Here is a 22091-nt window from a genome sequence, read left to right on the forward strand (position 1 = left end):
ACTGTTATTTTAGTATAAGTTAAGCTGTTGCATTAGTATGGTTATCAGAATTTAGATTTTCTTTATAAAGGAGGCAAATAGTTCAATGCTGTGGCCACTAGGGTAAGTACAAAAGTAATAAGATAAGAATTGCTGAACTTAAAACAGGTTCTAAGAGTTATTTCAAGACCTTTGGGTTTTGCACTATTCTTAGAAAATTTACAGAAACCTACTATGACACAGAAGTAAATAAAAGCTGAGACTTTTAAGAGCCACTCTGCTAGACCCAGTGTGAGCAGATCAAAGTGTGAACTTCTCCATACCAACTCTATGGAGGACGTGGGCCTCTTTCCTGGGTGACAGGGTATAGAGGGTAGATATGGTAGCCATGAGGACAGGAAGTGGTGGCAAGGAAAAGGTAAGCCCTAAATAAGAACTCAGGTCCTTAGAGTTGGAGTTACATCCAGCACAAAGCCACTTTTCCATTTTTCCTACTGGATTACAATGAAGAGGCTTTGTGTAGAGGAGTTCTTAGTACATTTAATCAGAATTACGAGGAAAGCTGATGAGACATCAAAGAGAGAAAGCAGGAGCCAACAGGAAGTGCGTAAATGAAAGAGAGAGATTGGGTAAGGTGGTCAGCCCAGTCTGGATTGCTTCTGGCTTTGTACCAGTCACCTGTGTGCCTTGCTGGGACCTCTCACTCTCTTGAGTCCTGTAATAGGTGCTTACTCATGCAGGGAGCTGGCCACATTGAACTTACACACTACATAACAAAATATGAAGAGCCTGTCAGTGAGAGTCTTCTATTCCTAGATCTTAGTTTCTGGGTAAAGAGGTACAAGTGTCTGCATAGTTAGATGACCACCTTAGATGCCATCTTTTCCCCTTTCTGAGGAGCAACCAGATGACCCTCATGGACCATAGTGTCTCACTTACTGTCACATCGGCGATCATAGGTTTTATACAAAAATATAATACATTTAAAACATGCTGTAAAAGACTTACTCACAAGGACATAAAAATACTTATATGCAAAGAGTCAGAAAAAAATGGTAATTTTGAATTGAAATTAAGTTGCATGTTCATTTATGAACACTGAACCCAAAAGATCTGAGGTTTTTCCGTTTTGGAGGACATCTGGAAATAGCCAGCCTTTCTCAGTCTCCTTAGATGGAAAACTTAAACTCCTCTCCCATTTGGTGCTTCTTGCAGTTTATGATTCTCAGTTCAGGCTCTTTCTCTAACGCACCAGTAGGAGAAAAAAAAAGTAGTTTAGGGCTATTCTGGAATATAAGTCTTTCTGGTCAAACCAGCAAAACAGGTGTCACACCTGCTGTTAGGAACCTAAGTTCACCTAACCTGGGTTCTTAGTCTCGACACAGCATCCAGCCAAATGGTACCTATAGAGACCCTTTCCACAAACCTCTTAGGCAGTCTATCTTCTGAAACATTGCTTATTTCTAAATGAGGAAAATAAGTGAAAGAGCTTTCTGTCCAGGAATACTCCTTTGTAAAGGCCAACTTCAAACCTGGCAAAGATGCCTTCATAGAAGGCAGTCATTTGTGAAAGCTGGTGGTGTGGGGCTTGAAATTGACAGGGGAGTGCACACTTAACTTTTCTATGGAAAGGTGACTTTGGTCATGAGTCTTCCATTTGCATTAATCAGAAGTACTCTTTTATAAAACAAAACAAAACAACCTTCTGTTCCATGCCCCAGGCAGCTTCCTGTGTAAAGCAATCTGTGGCAGCTAGTCAGGTGTTCAGGTTGGAATTTTCCCCTTGAACTCGGGTTGTGGGACTTCTTGTATGGTCTTACTGAAACAGCTTACAAAGCTCTCATTTAGGCCTGTCCTTTCTTTTCTGGTGTTTCCCTCAGTTTCTTCTTTTTCTCAGATCCCTCTTTAGAAGATCATTTTGGATGGGAGCAGTCAGGCATAGACTCAAAATGACAAGGTGTTTGCCATCACAGCCTGGAAAAGCAATAACGTGTGTAGGTGCTCTTGGGTATGGAGAAAGGAAGCATAAATATCCAGCAGGTGTCCACGTGCAGTGTGTTGCCTTTACTTTCAGAACAACCCTTCACCCTTCTGCCACTGTACTCACCTGCAGATCTCTGGGTCCTTTACAACTGTTAGTCATTTTCAAGAACTAAAATGTAATGAGTAGATTGTTGTTTCTGCTTACAGACGAGGAAACTAAAGATGAAACGGAAAAATTAGCATTGGAGTCGAATCCTGTCAGTTTTGTATTTCCATCTTTAAATTAAACTGTCTTCCCCCCCAAAAAAAATTTAAAAAATAAGAGTTACAGCCACTTAATGAAAAAAAATTCATATGCAATACTGTACAGTGTTAAATTCACAGTTGTTATACTCAATGAAATACCTTTGTAACTTAGTGCGTTTAGACTTAAAACTAGGTGTGTTGAAAGGTTCCCACCTAGCTTTTTCTCATGCATGTAAATTTAGTGCAAGCCTCTGTTTCAAGGAGCTTTATGTGGTTGGATTGACATTGCTTAATCAACAATTGAAAAAGTTAAGCATAACCTAGAAGTCATTTAGAACTGTGAGTCACTTTCCTGACAAGCCAATAAGGCAAGAGAACCTGGGTTGCAAAACAATTACTAGCCCAGCCTGAGGGACCCTGGAAATATATTACAAGTATTAGTTAGGGAAACAAAGCAGCAGTGTTTTACCAAGCTGCAGAGAACAAGCTAAGGTTGCTAACTAAACAAAATAACTTTACACTGACAATGCCAATTTTTACATTTGTTTCAGAACAAGGGACGCTCAAACCACCGGAGGTAAGATTAACATTTAAAATTTTTTTATATAACTTTTGCATTTCAGGTTGTTTGTTAACTTAAGCAGGCTTGAGCTTTTAGAATGCTAAATGTGTGTCTTAAAATGGATAGAAACAGAGCTAGAGAAATCAAGTGCTTATGAATTAAATGCACAGGTTAAATCAGAGGAATTTTCAGTCACTGTCTGGAGATCTTAGGTAGAGGGAAAATGTGAATATTTAAGAATGTGTGTGATATGGAACATCATACTTAGGTACTTATTCAGGTAAATTTCAAATACTCTAACAACGTGTGGCCCTAATATCGGGATACTTTTCCCTAGTTTCCTGCAGAATTCCACAAAACGCTGAGGTTTGTAAAAGTTAATGCAACTATATTCATTTCTTTGGAATAAATATCTTTGATCCTACTAGTACAGAAGGAAGGTAGCCCTCACCCCAGGGAGTTGGTAGATGTGTCCCTGTCATGAAACATTGCATGGCTGCCCAACATTTGCTAGTCCTGAAAAGTTCTAACAGTGTTCATCTCAGAATGTGGTTTCATGTTTCTAGTAGTTGTCTATTTGAGCACAAACATGATTTGTATCATGTCTTATTGATCAAAAGCAAGATCTGATAGCATTTTCTTTCAGCTTAACACAGTTTAAGGTCTAATGGCTTAGAACTGTGTGATCCCTGTCACCTCTCAGAATAAAGGTATTTAAAAAAATATGAAAGAATGAGAAATATGACAGATTCCAGACAACCGTTGCCTTGGCCTTTAACCAAAAGTAGCAGATTTCTCATCTGACCTCCCAAAAATAGTATCACGGAGAAAATTAAAATATAAAATGTATGTGATTGGTTATGTGAATCAAAAGTACAGTAATTTGAGAATTTCAGAGTAAAAGAATGACAAAAAAATGTTCTATACAAAATTATTTTAATGTAATAATTATGTATCATTAAGGGTGGTATAATATTTTTTAATAGGCTGGCATTTATATTGTGAAAATAATGAAAAGCACAGTAAGATTAAATAAGCAATTATTTCTGCTTCTCTTTTGCATAAGTGCATAATTTGCACATATAGGGTATCAAGAATGTGCTATGGGGATGCTCATATGCACTTCTTCAGTGTTTCAGTTAAGAATTTTAGTCTAGAATTTAGATCAAGGAATATCATAAAAATAGTTTATGTAGGCTTTTCTAGGGCTAAAATGAATTAATGTGAAATTTCTTTTACTGTTTAGTTGTCAGGTCATTTTTTCATCAGGACTATAAGGGTGCTGCCAATGAAGATTTTGGAAAGTGGCCTGCTTTCTCTTATTCTCACACTTCCTTAGATTATTGAGACAGAACTCTGAACTTGAACGAAGTATTACTTTACATTTACCCTATTAGCTATATGTATTATTATTTTTTCCAAAGAAGATGATCTCACTTGATTTTATTTAAGTAATGTGAAGTGGGTGTATTTACAGAAAGTGTGCTAATAAGAAGTAGTTAATAATTTTCACATGATACTAAATAATTCTCTCCAAGCATTTTATCCTTTTAAAAAATGACACGGAAGCCTATTATGAAATGAATTAATTTTCACGTTGACTTTTTTTTAATGCAGCATCAGTGGTTTTGCGACTTGCTTAAGTATTGAATACAATAAGTGCAATTTTTATTTAATGTGTGATTCTGCTCATCTTTATTTTGGGTGCATAATTATAGTAAGCTCTTATATTACCCAATCTATTTGGAAACCGTAACTTGGTTTAAGGAGAAATGTCGCAAAAAAACGTTAAGCATCTTGCACTTTATGCTTTTCCACCAAGACTGTGTGGAGGGTGGTTTAATTCTCTGAGGCAGAGGCTTGTATGATGTTCAGGAGTCTTCCTAGTAGTAAATAATAAAACCCTTTTGTAAGCTCTGTCATCTGTAGTTCCCCACTCTTGAAGTTCTTTCTCTCCATATACCAGTTTGTAGTCCTATTCTGTTCCCCTTTCAGTAGCTATGATTGTGACTTTGTAATTTTTAATTTTACACTTTATTCTTAAGGTAGGTCAGTTTTTAATAGCTACAGGATCTGTAGGCCTTCATGAGCCCCCTTCATGTTCATCCCATGTTCTATTCTGGAGTGCACCTTCAGAAGCTGCCTTCAGCTGTGGGAAGTAAGATTATTATTACCTATCTATTTAACACATATGCACTCTAAATCCATTCCTTAATTTGTTTTTTTTTTTTTACCTTTAAAACTGAGGAACCAAAGCCAGTTCCATAGCAAATGAACCTTTTGCTTATTTTGTTGGTAAAATCAACAGAGAATTAAGTTTATCCCAAGAGGCAAGAAGAGATTCTTGGATGATAAAAGTATTTCTTTTAGAGAAAGACAAGGTAATGGGTAATGAAGCAAGAAATAACTCAAATGCTTCTAAAATTAGGTTGGTTGGTTGTCCCCTCCCCTGCCCCTTCTAGTTTGATCAAAGAAGATTGAGAAAGTTCTAAAGACCATTTCTCCTGATCTCATGGGGCTGCATTTGACAGCTCCCAGGGATTGCCTCTAGGTGTGCACTCCTGTTTTCTCTCCTCTCCCTGCTAGGGACAGTAGCTCTGTCCAAGCTTTTGAGAATATAGGTGGGGGAGGGGAGTAGGTGGGATGGAATATGACAGAATGACAATTGAAATTAGCATTTTAAAATTGTTTAAGGTCTGCTAAATATTTACAAATTTTTTTACAATGTAAAATAGTTTTTAAATGCTTTGTTTAAATTTTTTTTTTAATGTTTGTTTATTTTGGAGAGAGAGACAGAGCATGAGCTGGGAAGGGGCAGAGAGAGGAGGACACAGAATCCAAAGCAGGCTCCAGGCTCTGAGCTGTCAACACAGAGCCCGACATGGGGCTCAAACCCACGAACCCTGAGATCACAACCGACCTGAAGTCTGATGCTTAACCAGCTGAGCCACCCAGGAGCCCCTGGGTGCTTTTAAAGTAAAATAAATCTCCAAAGGCATTTGGTATAAGTAGCTGAAAAAAAATTTTTTTTCAATACAACAAATCATAATTACACTCATTCTTCCTGTAGAAAAATTTGTTTTCGGGGTCATTGATTTTTCAGGAGGAAAAACCTAAAATATAAGCAGTAGGGCAATAACTTTAGAAAAAGAGTTTGTAATTTGTGTGCATGTAAACAGTCAAAATACCATGAAGTTAATAGTAATGATGATGATGATATTATTATTGTTATCATTATTAACAACAACAGTAAGGTTGTCACTTAACTGTGTGGCCAGAAGTGTTCCAGGCATTTCACAGGACTCATTTAATTCTCACTACAAATGCTGTGAAGTAGGTGCTATTATTATCCCCATTTTATAGGTGAGAAAACTGAGGCACAGAGATGCTCACAGTCAAACAGCAGGTGCCAAGTGACAAGGTCTGAATTGGAACTCAGGCAGTCTGATTCTGGAATCCATATTCTTTTTTTTTTTAATTTTTTAAAATATTTATTTATTTTTGAGAGAGACAGAGTGTGAGCAGAGGAGGGGCAGAGAGAGGGAGACACCAAATCTGAAGCAGGCTCCAGGCCTGAGCTGTCAGCACAGAGCCTGACACGGGGCTTGAACTCATGGACTGCGAGATCATGACCTGAGGTGAAGTTGGCCGCTTAACCGACTAAGTCACCCAGGTGCCCCTAGAATCCATATTCTTAATAATTATACCATGTTCAATCTCTCTCACTCTCTCTCTTTTGGATAGAGTGTGCACACGAGCAGGGGAAGAGGCAGAAAGAGAGGGAGACAGAGAATCCCAAGCAGGCTCCACACTGTCAGCACATGACCTGAGCTGAAGTTAAGAGTTAGATGCTTAACTGACTGAGCCACCCAGGCTCCCTTCTCTATTGTTTTTTTCATACAGTGTTATATCAGTTTCAGGTGCACAGTGCAACGATTCATAGTCCTGTTCATTACTCAGTGTTCACCACATAAATGTACTCTTCATCCCCTTTATTTCAGCCACCTCCCCCACCCCTCTGGGAATCACCAGTTTGTTCTCTGTACTTAACAATCTATATGTTCATTTTCTCTTTTTTTCTTTGTTCATTTTTGTTTTTAAATTACCCATGTGAATGAAATCATATGGTATTTATCTTTCTCTGACTTATGTCATTTAGTATTATACCATCTAGGTCCATCTGTGTTGTTGCAAATTATTCTCTATTTCAGTCCTCACTTCAGGTAGTATAGCATTGGTCTTAAACCCAAGTGCTCTTTTCCACATTTTAAGTCTATGATTTTTAAATGGTACTAGTTTGGGGATTCCAGGAATAAGGCCCTAAGGTTTTATTCCTTTCTTGCCTCCAGCATTTTGATTGTATACGGTATAAGAGCACAGAAAGACAGCTTCTACTGTACATTAAGAAGGTGAAGGGATATGTAGGAAGTAAGTAGCAACATGATATCCATCATTATATATTTTCCTGTTGAAAATATTGCCAGTTGTGGTCATTGTCTTTTATAGAGAGAGCTCTGCAAAATGTTACAACATTTCAAGGAGAACAGATATTTTCATTGAAAGCAGCTTTCTTCCAAATTATCAGCTATGAAGCTTGGATTCTCATGCTTCTCCTTTTTGTGCCTTGTCTACCAAGAGCCCAGAGAGACATTTTCTTCTCACTTATAACAGTTCTCTTTATACTAGTTTTTCCAGTACAGTTACCCATCTTGCTCAACACAGGTTCACCGCTGATTTTAATGATCATATTGGGCTTTTTCAAATCCATTTTGAAAGTAGTTTGGTTAAAAACAAAAATTGTAAAAATTTCTTCAGTTTTCTCCCACCTTGAGAATCCTGAAAGTCTGCTCGATGAGCTTTGAGACAGGAAGGCTGGAAGAACCTATTTCACCCATTTAACTTGTGAATGAAAACAGCAAGAGGAACCCTAAGAAAAATCCATGGTTAATATGTGCTTAGCAAAGCCAAGTGTGCTCTGAATGAACCCAGGTCTCCAAACACAGGCAAAAACCCCAACACAGAGAGAAAATTGCTTTTGTAAAAATCTATATTTTGGGGTCGTTACAGACTCAGTATTTCATCCAGTTGTATAATAAAAAGTGATAAATCCTTATTAATTAGTGAGATTACTTATTAGGTGGGAATGAATTTAATTATTTGTGAAATGGAACATATAACCACGCATTTTCAAACATTTAAAATTTGTTTTGCATCTTATTTATAATTTTTGTAATGCACAGTTTTTCATATGGCTTTCTTTTCTATGATAAAAATTAACTTTCATGTTTCACAAGCTGCATGCCTGTTTTATTTCTTAAAGTATTGAGATGCAAGTGACCATATTTAAAACACCATTCTCAGTTAAATGTTTGTTAAAGTCAGAGCTTCAGATCTTGGTTTTGAGGTTGTATATCTTCTCTAGTCTCTGGCCTGTCAGGCCTCAGAAATAGCTGAGTTAGAGTTTTAGACATCACATGTCTTTGCTGGGAGCATTTTCCATCCAAGAATAGCTACTTGGGCTTTGTTCTAATAATTCCTGTGTTCATTATGACTTCCAAAAAAAATTTTTTTGTGCCATAATACCCGGAGATGGCAAATGAAAAGATCTTTCTTTTCTGTGGTGTTATATCAGCAACATCAATTATAGATGTTCAAGTGAAAGACTTATTAGAGAAACAAAAATGTTAAATTACAAACACGGTAGAAGCACGTTTCGCTCAAATTCAGTCACACTTTTAAATGGAAAAAGTGAAACATTTATTGGCCTTCTGAAGTATCACATATTAATACAATTTTACTAATGCAAAATCTTTGTTTTGCTTTGTTTCACTTTTCTGCATAGAAACGGACCAATGGACTACGAAGAAACCCGAGACAGGTGGATACAGGTGTGTTTTTGATTACTTGTCTGTAATCATAACTTCAGTTAAGTGATTATGAAAGTATATGGGAATTGCTGTAGAAGGTCAGACGGATTGTTGGCCTTTGTTCCTGGCAGTCTGGTATGTGATGAGTGACCAGGAGGCGCCAGTCTACTGTGTAAATCATTTACCTGACAGTGCTTCCTGGGATAGGCTCACGTGATGAGTAACCACCAGTACTGCACTCAAGAACCAGCCATCGAGCTGGGTATTTACTTGCTGAACAGCTTCAGGCTCCCTGGTTAATGCCAGTATATCCAACACCTTCCCCTTCTTCCCAAATGTGGAAAGAAAATCGTCCAACAAGCTAGCATTTAAAAATTAGCATTTTCTTTTTTTGTTTTTTTTTTTGTTTTTTTAATTTTTTTAATGTTTGTTTATTCTTGAGAGTTAGAGACAGCATGAGCAGGGGAGGGGCAGAGAGAGAGGGAGACACAGAATCCAAAGTAGGCTCCAGGCTCTGAACTGTCGGCACAGAGCCTGATGCGGGGCTCGAACCCATGAACTGCGAGATCATGACCTGAGCTGAAGTCAGATGCTCAACTGACTGAACCACCCAGGCACCCTCAAAATTAGCATTTTCTAAGGGGGTGAAGGAAGTTCATAAACTAGACAATTTTGGTACCTTCCTCTTTTGGGAAAATACTTTTCTTCATCCTTCATCTGTACTATTTTATAATAGAAGAATGAAGTTAAAGACTTGGTGAACAAGTATCCTCCTTTGAGACCAGTTATTTGTCTGCAGCATACAGTTGTTTTCTATTTAACATCATGAGGTTTGTTTATCATTATTTTAGCATAATTATTTTTCCACCCATTAAACAATGCCTTCCTCAGTTTAATTACCAAAGGTTTGTTGTGTAAATGGTCTTATTATTGTGGGTAAAGGGTACTCATGGCCAAAGGATTCCAAATACATGAATTTGATAATAAATCAGGTGGGGCATGAAGCAACCTTGCTGGAAAATAATCTGGATTGTGTTTTGTTTTCTCATCATAAACAGCATTCACCTAGTTGTAAACCTGAGCTTTCAAAGCATTCTAGCTTTTAACTGAAACCACACCCATGGTAGCCATGCCAATTTATGAGCTGTTGGAAAAGATTTATAGGACCTTTGTTGCCTCTGGCTAGAAATTGCCTCACTTATGTCCTGAGATCAGTTTAAATCTTTTAACTACAGAACAAAATTGAGGCCATTAAAAAAAAAAAATAGGTGTTCTGGTTTATTTTAATAGTTCAAAATTCCCAACACAGTACCCTTTGCAGAGGATTCTGCAGTAATATTTAGAAGTGACTTCTTCAGTTCTATTTAGTATGAGTGCATGGCTGTGAACAGATTTTTTTCTTCTTATTTTGTGTGAGGTGTAATATATTTTTATTTCAGAAAATGATCTAACCTTTACAAGTGTTATTTTAAAAATATTTTCTCTTTCTTCTGTGGACATTTTAATTTGTTTTCTTCCAGGGAAATGCATTTCTGTAATGTGTCAATAGGAACACAATTTAACTATTAACAATTGACTTTATAGCTGGAATTTTTAGGAGCCCTTAGCTTTTCTAAAGAGAGGTATAGTGAATTCACAGATGGTAAGTATAACAAAGTGGACCAGTAATATGATAGTGTATGCTCAAGTTCATGGCTTTGTATATGTACAGCAGCTCTGGTATTCCTAATTGTCCACAGATTTTAGAACTTCATGAAGAATAAACTTAAAAATACAAAAGATGTGGTCCGGTATGTTTGTAAGGGGAAAGAAACATGTATATATACATGCAGACACACCCACCCACACACAGATTGTGTATCATATAGTTTTCCATTAGGTATGGTAATTATATATGAGCATTTTCTCATTTCTCTACATTTTTGAAAACAAAAAACAAAGCAAAAACAAATCGTTGATCTTGCTTGTTGTAGATGCTAACGTGAAAACAAGTGTTTCTCCCTGTAGGTGTCTTTTGATGTCTGGCTGAGTTATGTGTGCATCTTTGTTTCTTTCTGTTGGGAAGTTGCTAGCTTTTTGGTTCAAAGTTAACCCTTCCTTGATCACTGCCCTGCACTGAGTTGGTCTTGAGTATCATTTAGCATATTTTCATAGTTTTTACATTCATTCCAAGACGTTTAAATGAGAAATCTGTAAAATTGAGGCTTTCTCAGCAGGGACAAACTGCTTGCAAGGGGCATTATTTGCTGCTCATGCTTTTACCATGGAAATTCCTTTCATCTTTTCTAGCTAATTTAGTTGACCTATCTGAGTGCGAATACATCTAGTGTTTTCCAGGGCCTCACTTGGGGTGGCTTGTACAAAAGACCGACTAACTGTAAGGCCTCTCGTTTTGGAAAGGAACTTAATGCATAGTTATATGGGTGGTAGGTGCCTAAGAAGTGTTTGTTAAGTGAATTAATGAATTGTTGTATGCTTTTTGTGCGTGCGTTGGCTCTCTCGCTTTTTAAATTCCTCCTGCTGACAAAGTGCACAAGTACAGTAACGGAGCATTGAATAATCTGGGGGTAAGAAGCATGGCTCTGAGGCACAGTGACTCGGGACTCAACTTAGGTGCTCACTTGCTGTTGACCTGTGGCAATTTCTTCCCCTCTCTCTGCTGTCCTTTCCTCATTGAAAGGATACTAATAATAGTACCTACCTTACAGAGTTGTGAGCATGAGTAATAAGTGTTACACGAGTTAATAGGCATAAAGCACTTTATAACAGCCCCAAGTATGTAGTAAATAATAAGGGTGGCAGTTATTATAATAATTACTTTATGGTAGAGCAAGGAGCTTAATATTGGACATTTTGTCATGCATAGAAGAATCAGTGATATTTGCCAGTTATTTCTTTGCACACAGACCCAGATTTTTATGTTGAGTTTCCATTGAGGCTAGATGTTACATAAATATAGTTGTTTTCAGATTTGCCGGTATTCCCTGCTTATCTGATGGCCATGATATTTTGTGTATCTTTAAGAAGAGAAACAATCAGGGGCTCCTGGGTGGCTCAGTCGGTTGAGCGTCAGGCTTCAGCTCAGGTCATGATCTCCTACTCCGTGAGTTCGAGCCCTGCATCCAGCTCTGTGCTGACGGCTTGGAGCCTGGAGCCCGCTTCAGATTCCGTGTCTCCCTTTCTCTCTCTACCCCTCCCCCGCTCATGCTCGCGCGCGCTCTCTCTCTCTCTCTCTGTCAAAAATAAATAAACATTAAAAAAAAAAAAGAGAGAGAAACAATCAAGACTGGTGGTTGAGAGTTTTTTGGTGAAGTTAGAATAGTGTTTGTGATTGCATTATAGAAACAAAAGAAAGAAAAACCTCCCAAGTTGAGAACATATTTGTGGGGTTCTGTTCAAACCAAGAAAAATGTGAGCTATGGGTTTGCATCGTGTGTTGTTAGCACATATAAAACATTCACTCTTTATTAATAATTGTGGTTAATCTTTATAGGAAATACTTGCAAATGGCTTTGCAGTTTATTTTTTCTTGTCTTCTATTGTGTGCTAAGAAAATTATCAATTTATGATCTTGACTGCTTTTATAAATATAGTAATGTGTTAGATGCAAATTGTGGTAGCTCTTTTGGATATCTTAAATATAGCAGATATTTTCATCAGTTTGTACTTTTCTTCCTAAGACAGATGTTGGTTTCAGGAAAATAACACTTGTAAGAGACAGATCAATTATTTCAGGAACACGGAGGTGCTAGGCCTTTTTCGAGAACATGAGATCATAAATCTCAAAATCTGAGCACTGGTGTAATATTTATCACTAAAAGTTGCACTCAAGGTCAAAGTTACTAATTAAATTTTAATACTGAATTTTAAACGTTCCCTTCTAAGTATGAAAGATGAAAGATTTATTTTTGTTTGCATGTGGCAAGTCTGTATTCCAGGACATGTCTTCTTTTTGGTCAAGCCCATGTTTTTGTCTTATTTGCAGCTCATTGCATCTTGTATTTAAGTCCACAGTCACTGGCTTTAAAAAAAAAATCAGGCCAATGTTCTGGGTAGTGCTGCCTGAAGAGTAGATGGAGTAGATGGCAAATATTTAGGTAGCTCACATTGTCTTTCTGACCTTAGGTTACCCATGTGATTGATGATAACCTTGAATAGTAAATGAACAGGTAATGGTTTAAATGATGAAAGAGTTCTTTCTGAGAACTGTGCTTTTCATATGCTTATTGTAACTTTTGATTACAAAGAGAAACATGTGGCTTGGAAAAACTGTCTTTTCTTATTCACTGAGAAGATGTCCTACAGTTTCTTAGCAGAGACCCTTCAAAGATGGTCACTTTCTCTTTCAGGTGGGTAGGATTGATATGGAATGCCATTTCTATTTCTTGTATGAAGAAAGGACGTCAAGAAATCTTTCTTTCATTACCAGCTTCCTATATCACAATAAGCACCAGCAATATCATTAATTATAAAACATGGCCCTTTTTTATAAGGAATTTATAGTCTGCCTAAAGAAGGAATAGATACAGGCACAAAGTCTTAATTGCATAAATGCATATATAAATGTGCATCTGAAAGTATTTTAATATTATATACTATTTTTTTTTATGAAGTTTATTGACAAATTGGTTTCCATACAACACCCAGTGCTCATCCCAAAAGGTGCCCTCCTCAATACCCATCTATATACTATTTTATATACTGATTCACTGTGCTATGGCATACTGCCATAAAAACAGTAAATAGTCCGATAAACATATAACAAATCCAGTTATGTAGTATGTGCAAAGAAGCAAATGGAATTGGAAGAGAGAAGCTCAGGAGGGCTCATATTGCTTTTAGGCTGGGTTGTCTATATATGCTTTTATTTATATAAATAATTTTGTTACATTGGTTTATTGTATTGAATTATAATAATACACTTTTCCTTAAGTTTTAATGTCAAACAATTGATGAACTCATTCCAAATCTGAGCAGAATTATTGATTTCTTTTAGATTGGATTCTAAACATAATGTCAATTTGCTCAATAGGGAAATTTCGTATTTTTAGTTTCCAACTAGAAAACATTAACAAGAAAAGTAGCAGCCCAGGATTTTAAAAATCACAGACCTAAAAATACATTTTTTTCCTTTCTCATGGGGGAGACAAATGTATATTCTTGAAGGCTTTAGAAAAATGAGCTTTTGTCTATAATAAATAAATAATAAAATATCCATAGATTCTGATATTTCTATATTAATCAGTCAGACCTACTTTTGTCTTTTCTGTCACCCCTAAAACTAATTTCTCATCAAATATAAATACTAATCTAAATATTGGGAGCATAATTGTAAATGTGTAAAAATATATTTCACATTGAAAGAATGAACTTGAGAAAGCTGGGACAATAGAACCCAGTGAGTGATTAAGATTCATTGCACAGAAATGAGAAATCCAAGCTGTGAATGAGTGCTGGGAGCCTGCTCTGGTTTTCAAAACAGTTGATTTGTTCTCAAGCTTCTATTAAATTATAGACGATAAGACTAGTTTTGCACTAAGGCGATTGATCACCTCGTACCTTTCTCATTCCCTTTACAATGATGACAGACTTCTATAGTGTGCACCATAGTCCCGTGTTCACATCTCTTTTTGGTTTGAAGAGGATTTGTTTTGCCCCTTAGAGTCTCAGGGAAAGCTCACAAAGGGTCACTATTGCTATTGGCTGGCAGCTTTGGCACCTGGTACCTTGCCAAGTTGTTTTTTTTTTTTTTTTCCATTACTCAGGTACCTCCAGCATAGGAACCAAGGCGAGATGAATATTTGAAGGCATGCACAAAGGTGCTTTAGGTGGGAAACACAGTATTAATAATGTAATTATTGAAACAACAAAACATTTGGAAAAGTATATATAGAACCTACCTCTGGGTCATTTATTCACTTCTAATTTATAGTTCCTTTTTTAAAAAAAGTTTTTTTTTTAACATTTGTTTATTTTGAGAGAGAGACAGAGCATGAGCAGGGGAGGGGCAGAGAAAGAGGGAGACACAGAATCCAAAGCAGGCTCCAGGCTCTGAGCTGTCAGCACCGAGTCCGATGCGGGGCTGGAGATCACAAGCTGTGAGATCATGACCTGAGCTGAAGTCGGACACTGAACCGACTGAGCCACCCAGATGCCCCGTAATTTATAATTTCTGTTATAGTAATCGTGTCTTCAGGAAATAATGTATTAAATACTTGGAAAAAATACACTAAAAAGGAAGTCTTGAATGTGGTGAGCTGCTTTTAGCATTTATCACTGATAAAGTATTCCTTGCTTGGAAGGTCAGGATGTCTTGGTCTTCCTTTGCAATATCTATGGCCCTGGTAATAAAATATTATTCAATTTCCAGAGAAAAAGGATGTGCTATATAAGGCTAAGTGCACACACACAAAAAAAAACTTGAGAAATTTCTTGTGGGTCATTGTCCTCTGAGAACCAAGTAACTTGGTTCTAGTGTTTTAGTCTGAAGTAAGGCAAATGGAAAGAACCAGTTAAGTCAAAACTATAGGCTTCAAAGACAATATTGATACAAGTAATATCTGATACCAGGAAAACAGGACATCGGTAAAATAATCATTAATATGATAATGGTTTATAATTGTATAGTAGTTTTATATACAAATAGGATGACTAGCAAGTGAATTAGAATATTGGATGGCAGTTTGTGGAATTTCTATCAAAATGACACATTGGCAAATATATCTTTCAGTATATTCAAATCAAGTTGAGTTTTAAAATTTTAATTTGAAACAAAAGAATTTATGTTCACCACTAACAGTTGTTTTCTACAGATAATTTTTCTTTTGGGATTCATTCTTTTCTGCGTAGATATTAGAAATAGATGGAAGTTAACCCATCTTTGAGAAACTTGCAGTTTTGTTGGAGAGGTAAGATGTACAAAAATAACATGTCAAGCAGTGTACTGTGTGGTATATGATGAACCACCAAAATGTGCCATGCAGGTTATAAGTCGTATAGTTGACCGAGAGGGCAAATGAAGGAGAATTCATGTGAAGCAAAGGACACAGACAAGGAGGCAAAATATCTGACAGGCACATCAAGAAAAGACAATTTATGTGGAACTACAGATGTTTATTTTATTTTATTTTGGCAAAAGTGCAGATGTTTAAAATAAGTTAACTGTCTGTTATTAGGTTTGGGTCAGGTCAGTTCGTTAAGCACCCAGTATGCATTGTCAAGTGACACACATTTCAAACTAGGAAAACAAGAAAAAAGAAAAGATGATTTCCACGTGAAATTTGTTTTTGGTAAGAAAGAAGGGCTATGTTCACGAGAGAATCGTGGAGGGGAAAAGCAGAGGTTGAGTTTGAGCAGGCTTTAATGTACGGGCACACCTGGTTTTATTGTGTTTTGCTTTACTGCTCTTCCCAGATACTGTATTTTTCACAAGTTCACGGTTTGTGGCAACCCTGCATTGAGCAAGTCTGTCGGAACCATTTTTCCAACAGCATCTGCTCACTTGGTGTCTGTGGGTCATGTTTTGGTAATTCTTTCAATATTTAAAATTTTTTCATTATTACTGTATTTGTCATGGTGATCTGTGGTCAGTGATCTTTGATGTCACGATTAGAGTTGTTTTGGGGTGCCACAAACCATGCTTATAAAAGACCACAAGCTTGGGGCACCTGGGTAGCTCAGTTGGTTAAGCGTCTGACTCGATTTCGGTTTAGGTCATAATCTCATGGTTCGTGGGGATTGAGACTTGTGTCAGGCTCTGTGCTGTTAGCAGAGACTGCTTGGGATTCTCTCTCCCCCCTCCCTCTGCCCCTCCCCCCTTCTCTCTCTCTCTCTCTCAAAACAAATAAACTTAAAAAAATTAAAAATAAAAGACAGCAAACTTGATTGATAGATGTGTCTATTTCTGACTGCTCCGTTGACCATCGGTTCCCCATTGCTCTCCCTCTCCTCAGGCCTCCCTATTCCCTGAGACACAACAATATTGCAATGAGGTCAAGTAACAACCCTATGATAGCCTCTAAGGAAGAGTCCCACACATCTTACTTGAAATAAAAAACTAGAAATGATTAAGCTTAGAGAGGAAGGCATGTGGAAAGCCCAGATAGGTCAAAAACTAGAGCTCTTATATTAGTTAGACACGTTGTGATGTAAAGGAAAAGTTCTTGAAGGAAATTAAAAGTGCTGCTACAGTGAACACGTGAATAATAAGAAGGTGAAACAGGCTTATTGCTGATCTGGATAAAGTTTTAATGGTCTGAATTAGAAGATCAAACCAGCCACAACTTTCCCTAATCCAGAGCAAGACCTTAAGTCTCCTTAACCCTCATCTCTTCAATAGAGAGGCGAGGAAGCTGCAGAAGAAAAGTTGAAAGCTAGCAGAGGATGGTTTATGAAGTTTAAGGAAAGAAGTCATTTCCAGAGCATCGAAGTACAAGGTGAAGCAGCAACTGCTGATGTCAGAGCTGCAGCAGGTGATGCAGAAGGTCTAGCTAAGACAGTGAGTGAAGGTGGATACAACAAACAATAGATTTTCGTCCTGGATGAAATAGGCTTCTATTGGAAGATACCATCTAGGACTTCATAACTAGAAAAAGTCAATGCCTGGTTTCAAAGCTTGAAAGGACAGGCTGACTTGGTTGTTAGGCGTGAAGGCAGCTGATAACTTTAAATTGAAGCTAACGTTAATTTACCATTCCAAAAATCCTAGGGCCCTTAAGAAGTAGGCTAAATTTACTCTGGGCTCTGTCAGGAGAACAACAAAGCCTGGATGACTGCATATCTGTTTTACAAGAGGGTTTACTGAATATGTTTTTAAGGTTTTTTTAAGTTTATTTTTGAGAGAGAGTGAGAGAGAAAGAACAAACACAGGGGAGGGGCAGAGAGAGAAGACGACACAGAATCCAAAGCAGGCTCCAGGTTCTGAGCAGTCAGCACAGAGCCCAAGCGTTGAGACCATGACCTGAGCTGAAGTCTGATGCTTAACCTACTTAGCCACCCAGGCACCCTAGTTTACTGAATATTTTACGCCCATTGTTGAGACCTATTGCTCAGGAAAAAAGTATACCTTTCATAATTTTACTGCTCATTGACAATGCATCTGGTCATGCAAGAGTTCTGATGGGAATGAGTGACAAGATTCGTGTTGTTTTTGTGCCTGCTGACACAACATCCATTCTGCAACTCATGGGTCAAGGATTCATTTTGACTTTTAAGCCTTATTATTTAAGAAATACATAAGATAGTGATAGTGATTCCTCTGATGTATCTGGGCAAAGTAAATTGAAAACCTTCTGGAAAGGATACTATTAAGAACATTCATGATTCATGAGAAGAGGTCAAACTATCAACATTAACAGGAGCTTAGAAGAAGTTTATTTCAACCTTCATGGATGAATTTGAGGGTGTCAAGACTTCAGTGGAGGCAGTAACTGCAGATGTAGTGGAAACAGCAAGAGTACTAGAAGTAGAAATGGAGCCTGAACATGTGAGTGAATTGCTGCAATTTCATGATCAAACACAAAGAGATGAGGAGCTAGTGTTGATGGATGAACAGAGAGTTTTCTTGAGATGGAATCTACTCCTGATGAAGAATGTTAAAATGATTACAAAGGATTTAGAATATCCCATAAACCTTAGTTGATAACGCAGTGCAAGGGTTTGAGAAGATTGACTCCCACTTTGAAAGATGTTCTACCGTAGGGAAAATGCTATCAAACAGCATCGAAATTGTTTGTGAAAGGGAGAGTCAATGGAGGAGGCAAACTTCATTGCTGTGTTAGTTGAAGAAATGGCCACAGCCACCCCAGCCTTCAGCAGTCACCACCCTGACCACTCCGTGGCCATCGACATCGAGGCAAGACCCTCCACCAGCAAAACCATGATGACGTGTTAAGAGCTCAGATGGTGGTTAGTATTTTTTAGCAGTAAAATATTCTAAAATTAAAGTATATAGATTTGTTCAGACATAATGCTCTTGCACACTGAATAGACTCTGGTATGGTGTGAACACAACTTTCATATGCACTGGGAAATCAGAGATTCGCTTGGCTCTGTTGCGATACTTGCTTTATCATGGTGGTCTGGAACTGAATCTCCTGTCTCTCTGAGGCGTGTGCCAGTACATCTGTCACTGTGTACGAGTGTCAGACATGTTCCTCCTTGGGCATACCATGGCTGGATTTTCTGCTTCTCCTACTTTGTCCTTTTTCCATTTGTACGCTCTTCTGATTGTCTTCTTATTATCAAAAGAGGTAAATCTGGAGGGATGGGCCTGAAATGGGAAGCGGGGAGTTCCGCCAGTCTCGTCCCTACTCATAGCTTTAACTTGCAGGGGTATAAAGAAAAGAAGCTTTCTTTTTTCCCAGTAGCTTCTTGTAACCTTGTCACTGTATCTAAATATGCATTTGATATTCTCCTTTGGATGCAGGTACTATGTTTCTAGAAGGAGGTAATCCCTTCGCTCCACCATTTTCTACTCAAGTGTTAGTGTAGATTGGTCCATTAGATTAGAGAACTGAGGAAATGGGGCCTAACACAGCATGTTCCTTGGAGGCACATGGGAGGAAAGGAACCTTACCCGTTGGAAGGATAGGGTGAGAGTGGTGGAGAGGCAGAGAATGCAGCCCTTGAGGCATTAAGTTAGCCACAGCCTGCCTCTGGCAATAAAGGAACAATGAGGGAAGAAAGGGAAGAAGAATCTTCCTAGTTCTGTCTGTGTTTGGTACTTTGACCTACATCAACATTTTTAGTCATTGGAGGCAGCCCTGTGCAGTGGTTTGGGCTGAGGACCCTGCAGTGACATACATCTGGGCTTATGTCCTGCCCCTCTGCTTACCTGTTGTACAGTCTTGGGCAAGTCAACCTGTTTTATCCTGTCTAAAATGGGGCAAATAGCAGACCTCATGTCATTGTGAAGATTATATGATCTAATAGAGCATTTATTAATGGGATTTAGCACATAGTGCTTTGTAAATGATGGTGGTGATGATGGTTATTACTAATACTTAAACATTCCTGTATTAATTTTCCATTGCTATCTAACAAGTTGCCATAAATTTAGCAGCTTAAAACAGTACATATTTGTTACCTCAGGGTTTCGGTGGGTCAGAAATCTGGGCATGAGTTAGCTGGGTCTCCTGCTACATGGTTTCTCACAAGCCCTCAGGATGTTAGGGCTGTATATGAAGGATCTGAAGGCTCACTGGGAAAAAGCTACTTCCCAGCTTGCTTACATACTTGTTGGCAGGATTCAGTTCCTTTTTGACTGTTGAATTAGTTCCTCCATTCCTAGCTCGCTGTTGGCCAGAGGCTGTCCTCAGTTCTTAGCCACATGGGCCTCCCCAACATGGCCGTTTCTTTCATCAGAGTGTGCAAGGCAAGAAGGTGATGGAGTCTGGATGGAAGCAGGATGGAAATTCAAATCATATGTAACATAATCATGGAAATGACATCCTACCCCCTATTTCTTGGCTAGAGGCAAGTCATAGGTGCTCTCTACATTTGGAGGAGGAGATTAACAAGTGTGTGAATATCAGGAGGTATTATTGGGGTTCAGCAGGGATTATTTATTAATCAGCAGGGATTGTTGAGTTTCATCTTAGCCTGTCTGCCACAGACTCAGATATTGCTGTTTTTCAGTGGAGGTAACCTCAGCTCTGAGAGGTTTAAGTAATTTACCCAAGGTCACACAGCACCTGGCTGGTACCAGGACTTAATTGCAAAGTTTGGCTCCAGAGACCTCACTCTTCTAGAGATCTTCTGTGTCCCCTACTTTATGCCAGCTTTTGCATGGAGGACAGCTTATTTCCTGGAGTTCAGCTGTATAGTACAGTGGAAAATTAGCAGTGTGATCGGGTCTGTTTTGCAGAGTTCATTAGTGGCTGCTGTTACAAAGCAGATTTATGGGTGATTTTATTTTATGCATTGTTAATTTTGAAAATGTTAATCTGAAATTGCTACAGTATTTCAATTAATTTGGATGATTAAAACTTAGCACCAGAAGAATCTCTAGCAGAAGATAAGGCAGCTAATTAGAGGTTCTGAAACAAACAACTGTAGACACTGGCACTGAAACATGCTGGGTGGAACTCACTCTGCTTAACAGTTTTGAAATGGAAAGAATAATTTCTGGCAGTCTAAATATTAAACTTGAGTGTATTTGACTTTTTTTAAAAGCCATTTTAAGAAGTTAATTATTTAAGTGAATGTATAATTTTTTAATATCGTGCATTTCTAGAAAACTGCCTTCAGATTGTTTTGGGTAGCTGTAGTTGGTGACAGAAATACAATAGGCATTCGTTGTCCAGGTATTTTTCTTGTATGATATCTCATGCATTTTCTATATGTTGTTTCTGTTTATTTTTTGAGTTTAAAGGTGAGACAGCACAGACTTAAAAAAACAAAACACTTGATCTTGTTTGATAGAGTTTTGCATTTTGAAGGATTCTAAAAAATTCAGAAAATATAAGGAAGTATAGAAAAACTTCCTGGATGAATTGCCTAGAATTCCCTCCCTCAGATAATCACCTTTATGTTGTTATTTTCTTACACATTTTTCCTAGTACTTTTATTTTCTTGGTGTGTAACCATATGTTTATAAAAGGTCTGTATTTCCAAGATGGTATTCTGCTTTTATCACTTAACTTTGTGTCATGAGCATATTTGTTTATTCACTTGTTCATTCAACCGTTTGATACGTATGCAGGCACAGTGTTAGAATTACGGGGATGAATAAGAGGTGTTTTCCCTAACACAGCAGTGTCATGGAGATTTGAGATGAGGTAATCAGGTAAGATTTGAGATGAGGTAATCAGGTAAGATTTGAGATCAGCATAATACAGAGGCTATGCTTAAGAGGGGTGCATGTTTCAGATGTGTGGACATCAGGGAATGATGTGTGAACTGAAAGGATGTGAGTAGGGGATTGACACAATATGAACGGAGACAAGAAGGCTGCAGGAAGAGGGAACAGCTCCAGCAAAGGCCCCGTGTTGGAGGAAGCACAGAATGGCTAGGGCTTAAAAGGGGGAGCTGTGTACCATGAGAATAACCGAGTAAAGGTCTTTATTTCTGCATCAAGAAATTTGACTTTATTCTGAAGAGCAGAGTGCGGCTTTCAGCTAGAGGACATGGTCTTCTAAGATTGGTTGAAAAGATCATCCTAGCCATACTGTTAAGGGTGTACTGAATCATTAAATAGTCTTAAAAATATCAAGTAGTTTTAAAATCATTTCTTATTGGACAATAGTCTAATTTTCATTTATATGTATACTATTTAAAGAGTATTTATACATGAATATATTTGTCCATATGGCTGATTATTACTGTTTAAGAATGGAGTCACAGAAGTGTAATTTCTGGGTCAAAACTTAATGAATTCCTATACTCAGGATATATATGTTGCCAAATTGCCCTTAAGAAACTTTACATTGAATTATATCCCCACCATTTTTGAC

At 37.7% G+C, this 22091-nt stretch overlaps 1 protein-coding gene across 1 annotated transcript in view; it reads left to right on the forward strand.

Moving 5' to 3' along the window:
* VAV3 (vav guanine nucleotide exchange factor 3) overlaps window positions 1-22091 on the forward strand; it is a 358745-nt gene that overhangs the window by 242885 nt on the left and 93769 nt on the right. The window contains exons 18-19 of the mRNA XM_047085931.1: window positions 2760-2785; window positions 8613-8658. Of these exons, the coding sequence (XP_046941887.1) occupies window positions 2760-2785; window positions 8613-8658 (72 nt within the window). The remainder of the gene's footprint in view (window positions 1-2759; window positions 2786-8612; window positions 8659-22091) is intronic.

The sequence above is a fragment of the Lynx rufus genome, unplaced genomic scaffold (assembly GCF_022079265.1).
Source record: "Lynx rufus isolate CCGP_SWC_20201006 ecotype Redwood Valley unplaced genomic scaffold, mLynRuf1.p SCAF_2, whole genome shotgun sequence".
Classification (NCBI taxonomy): Eukaryota; Metazoa; Chordata; class Mammalia; order Carnivora; family Felidae; genus Lynx; species Lynx rufus.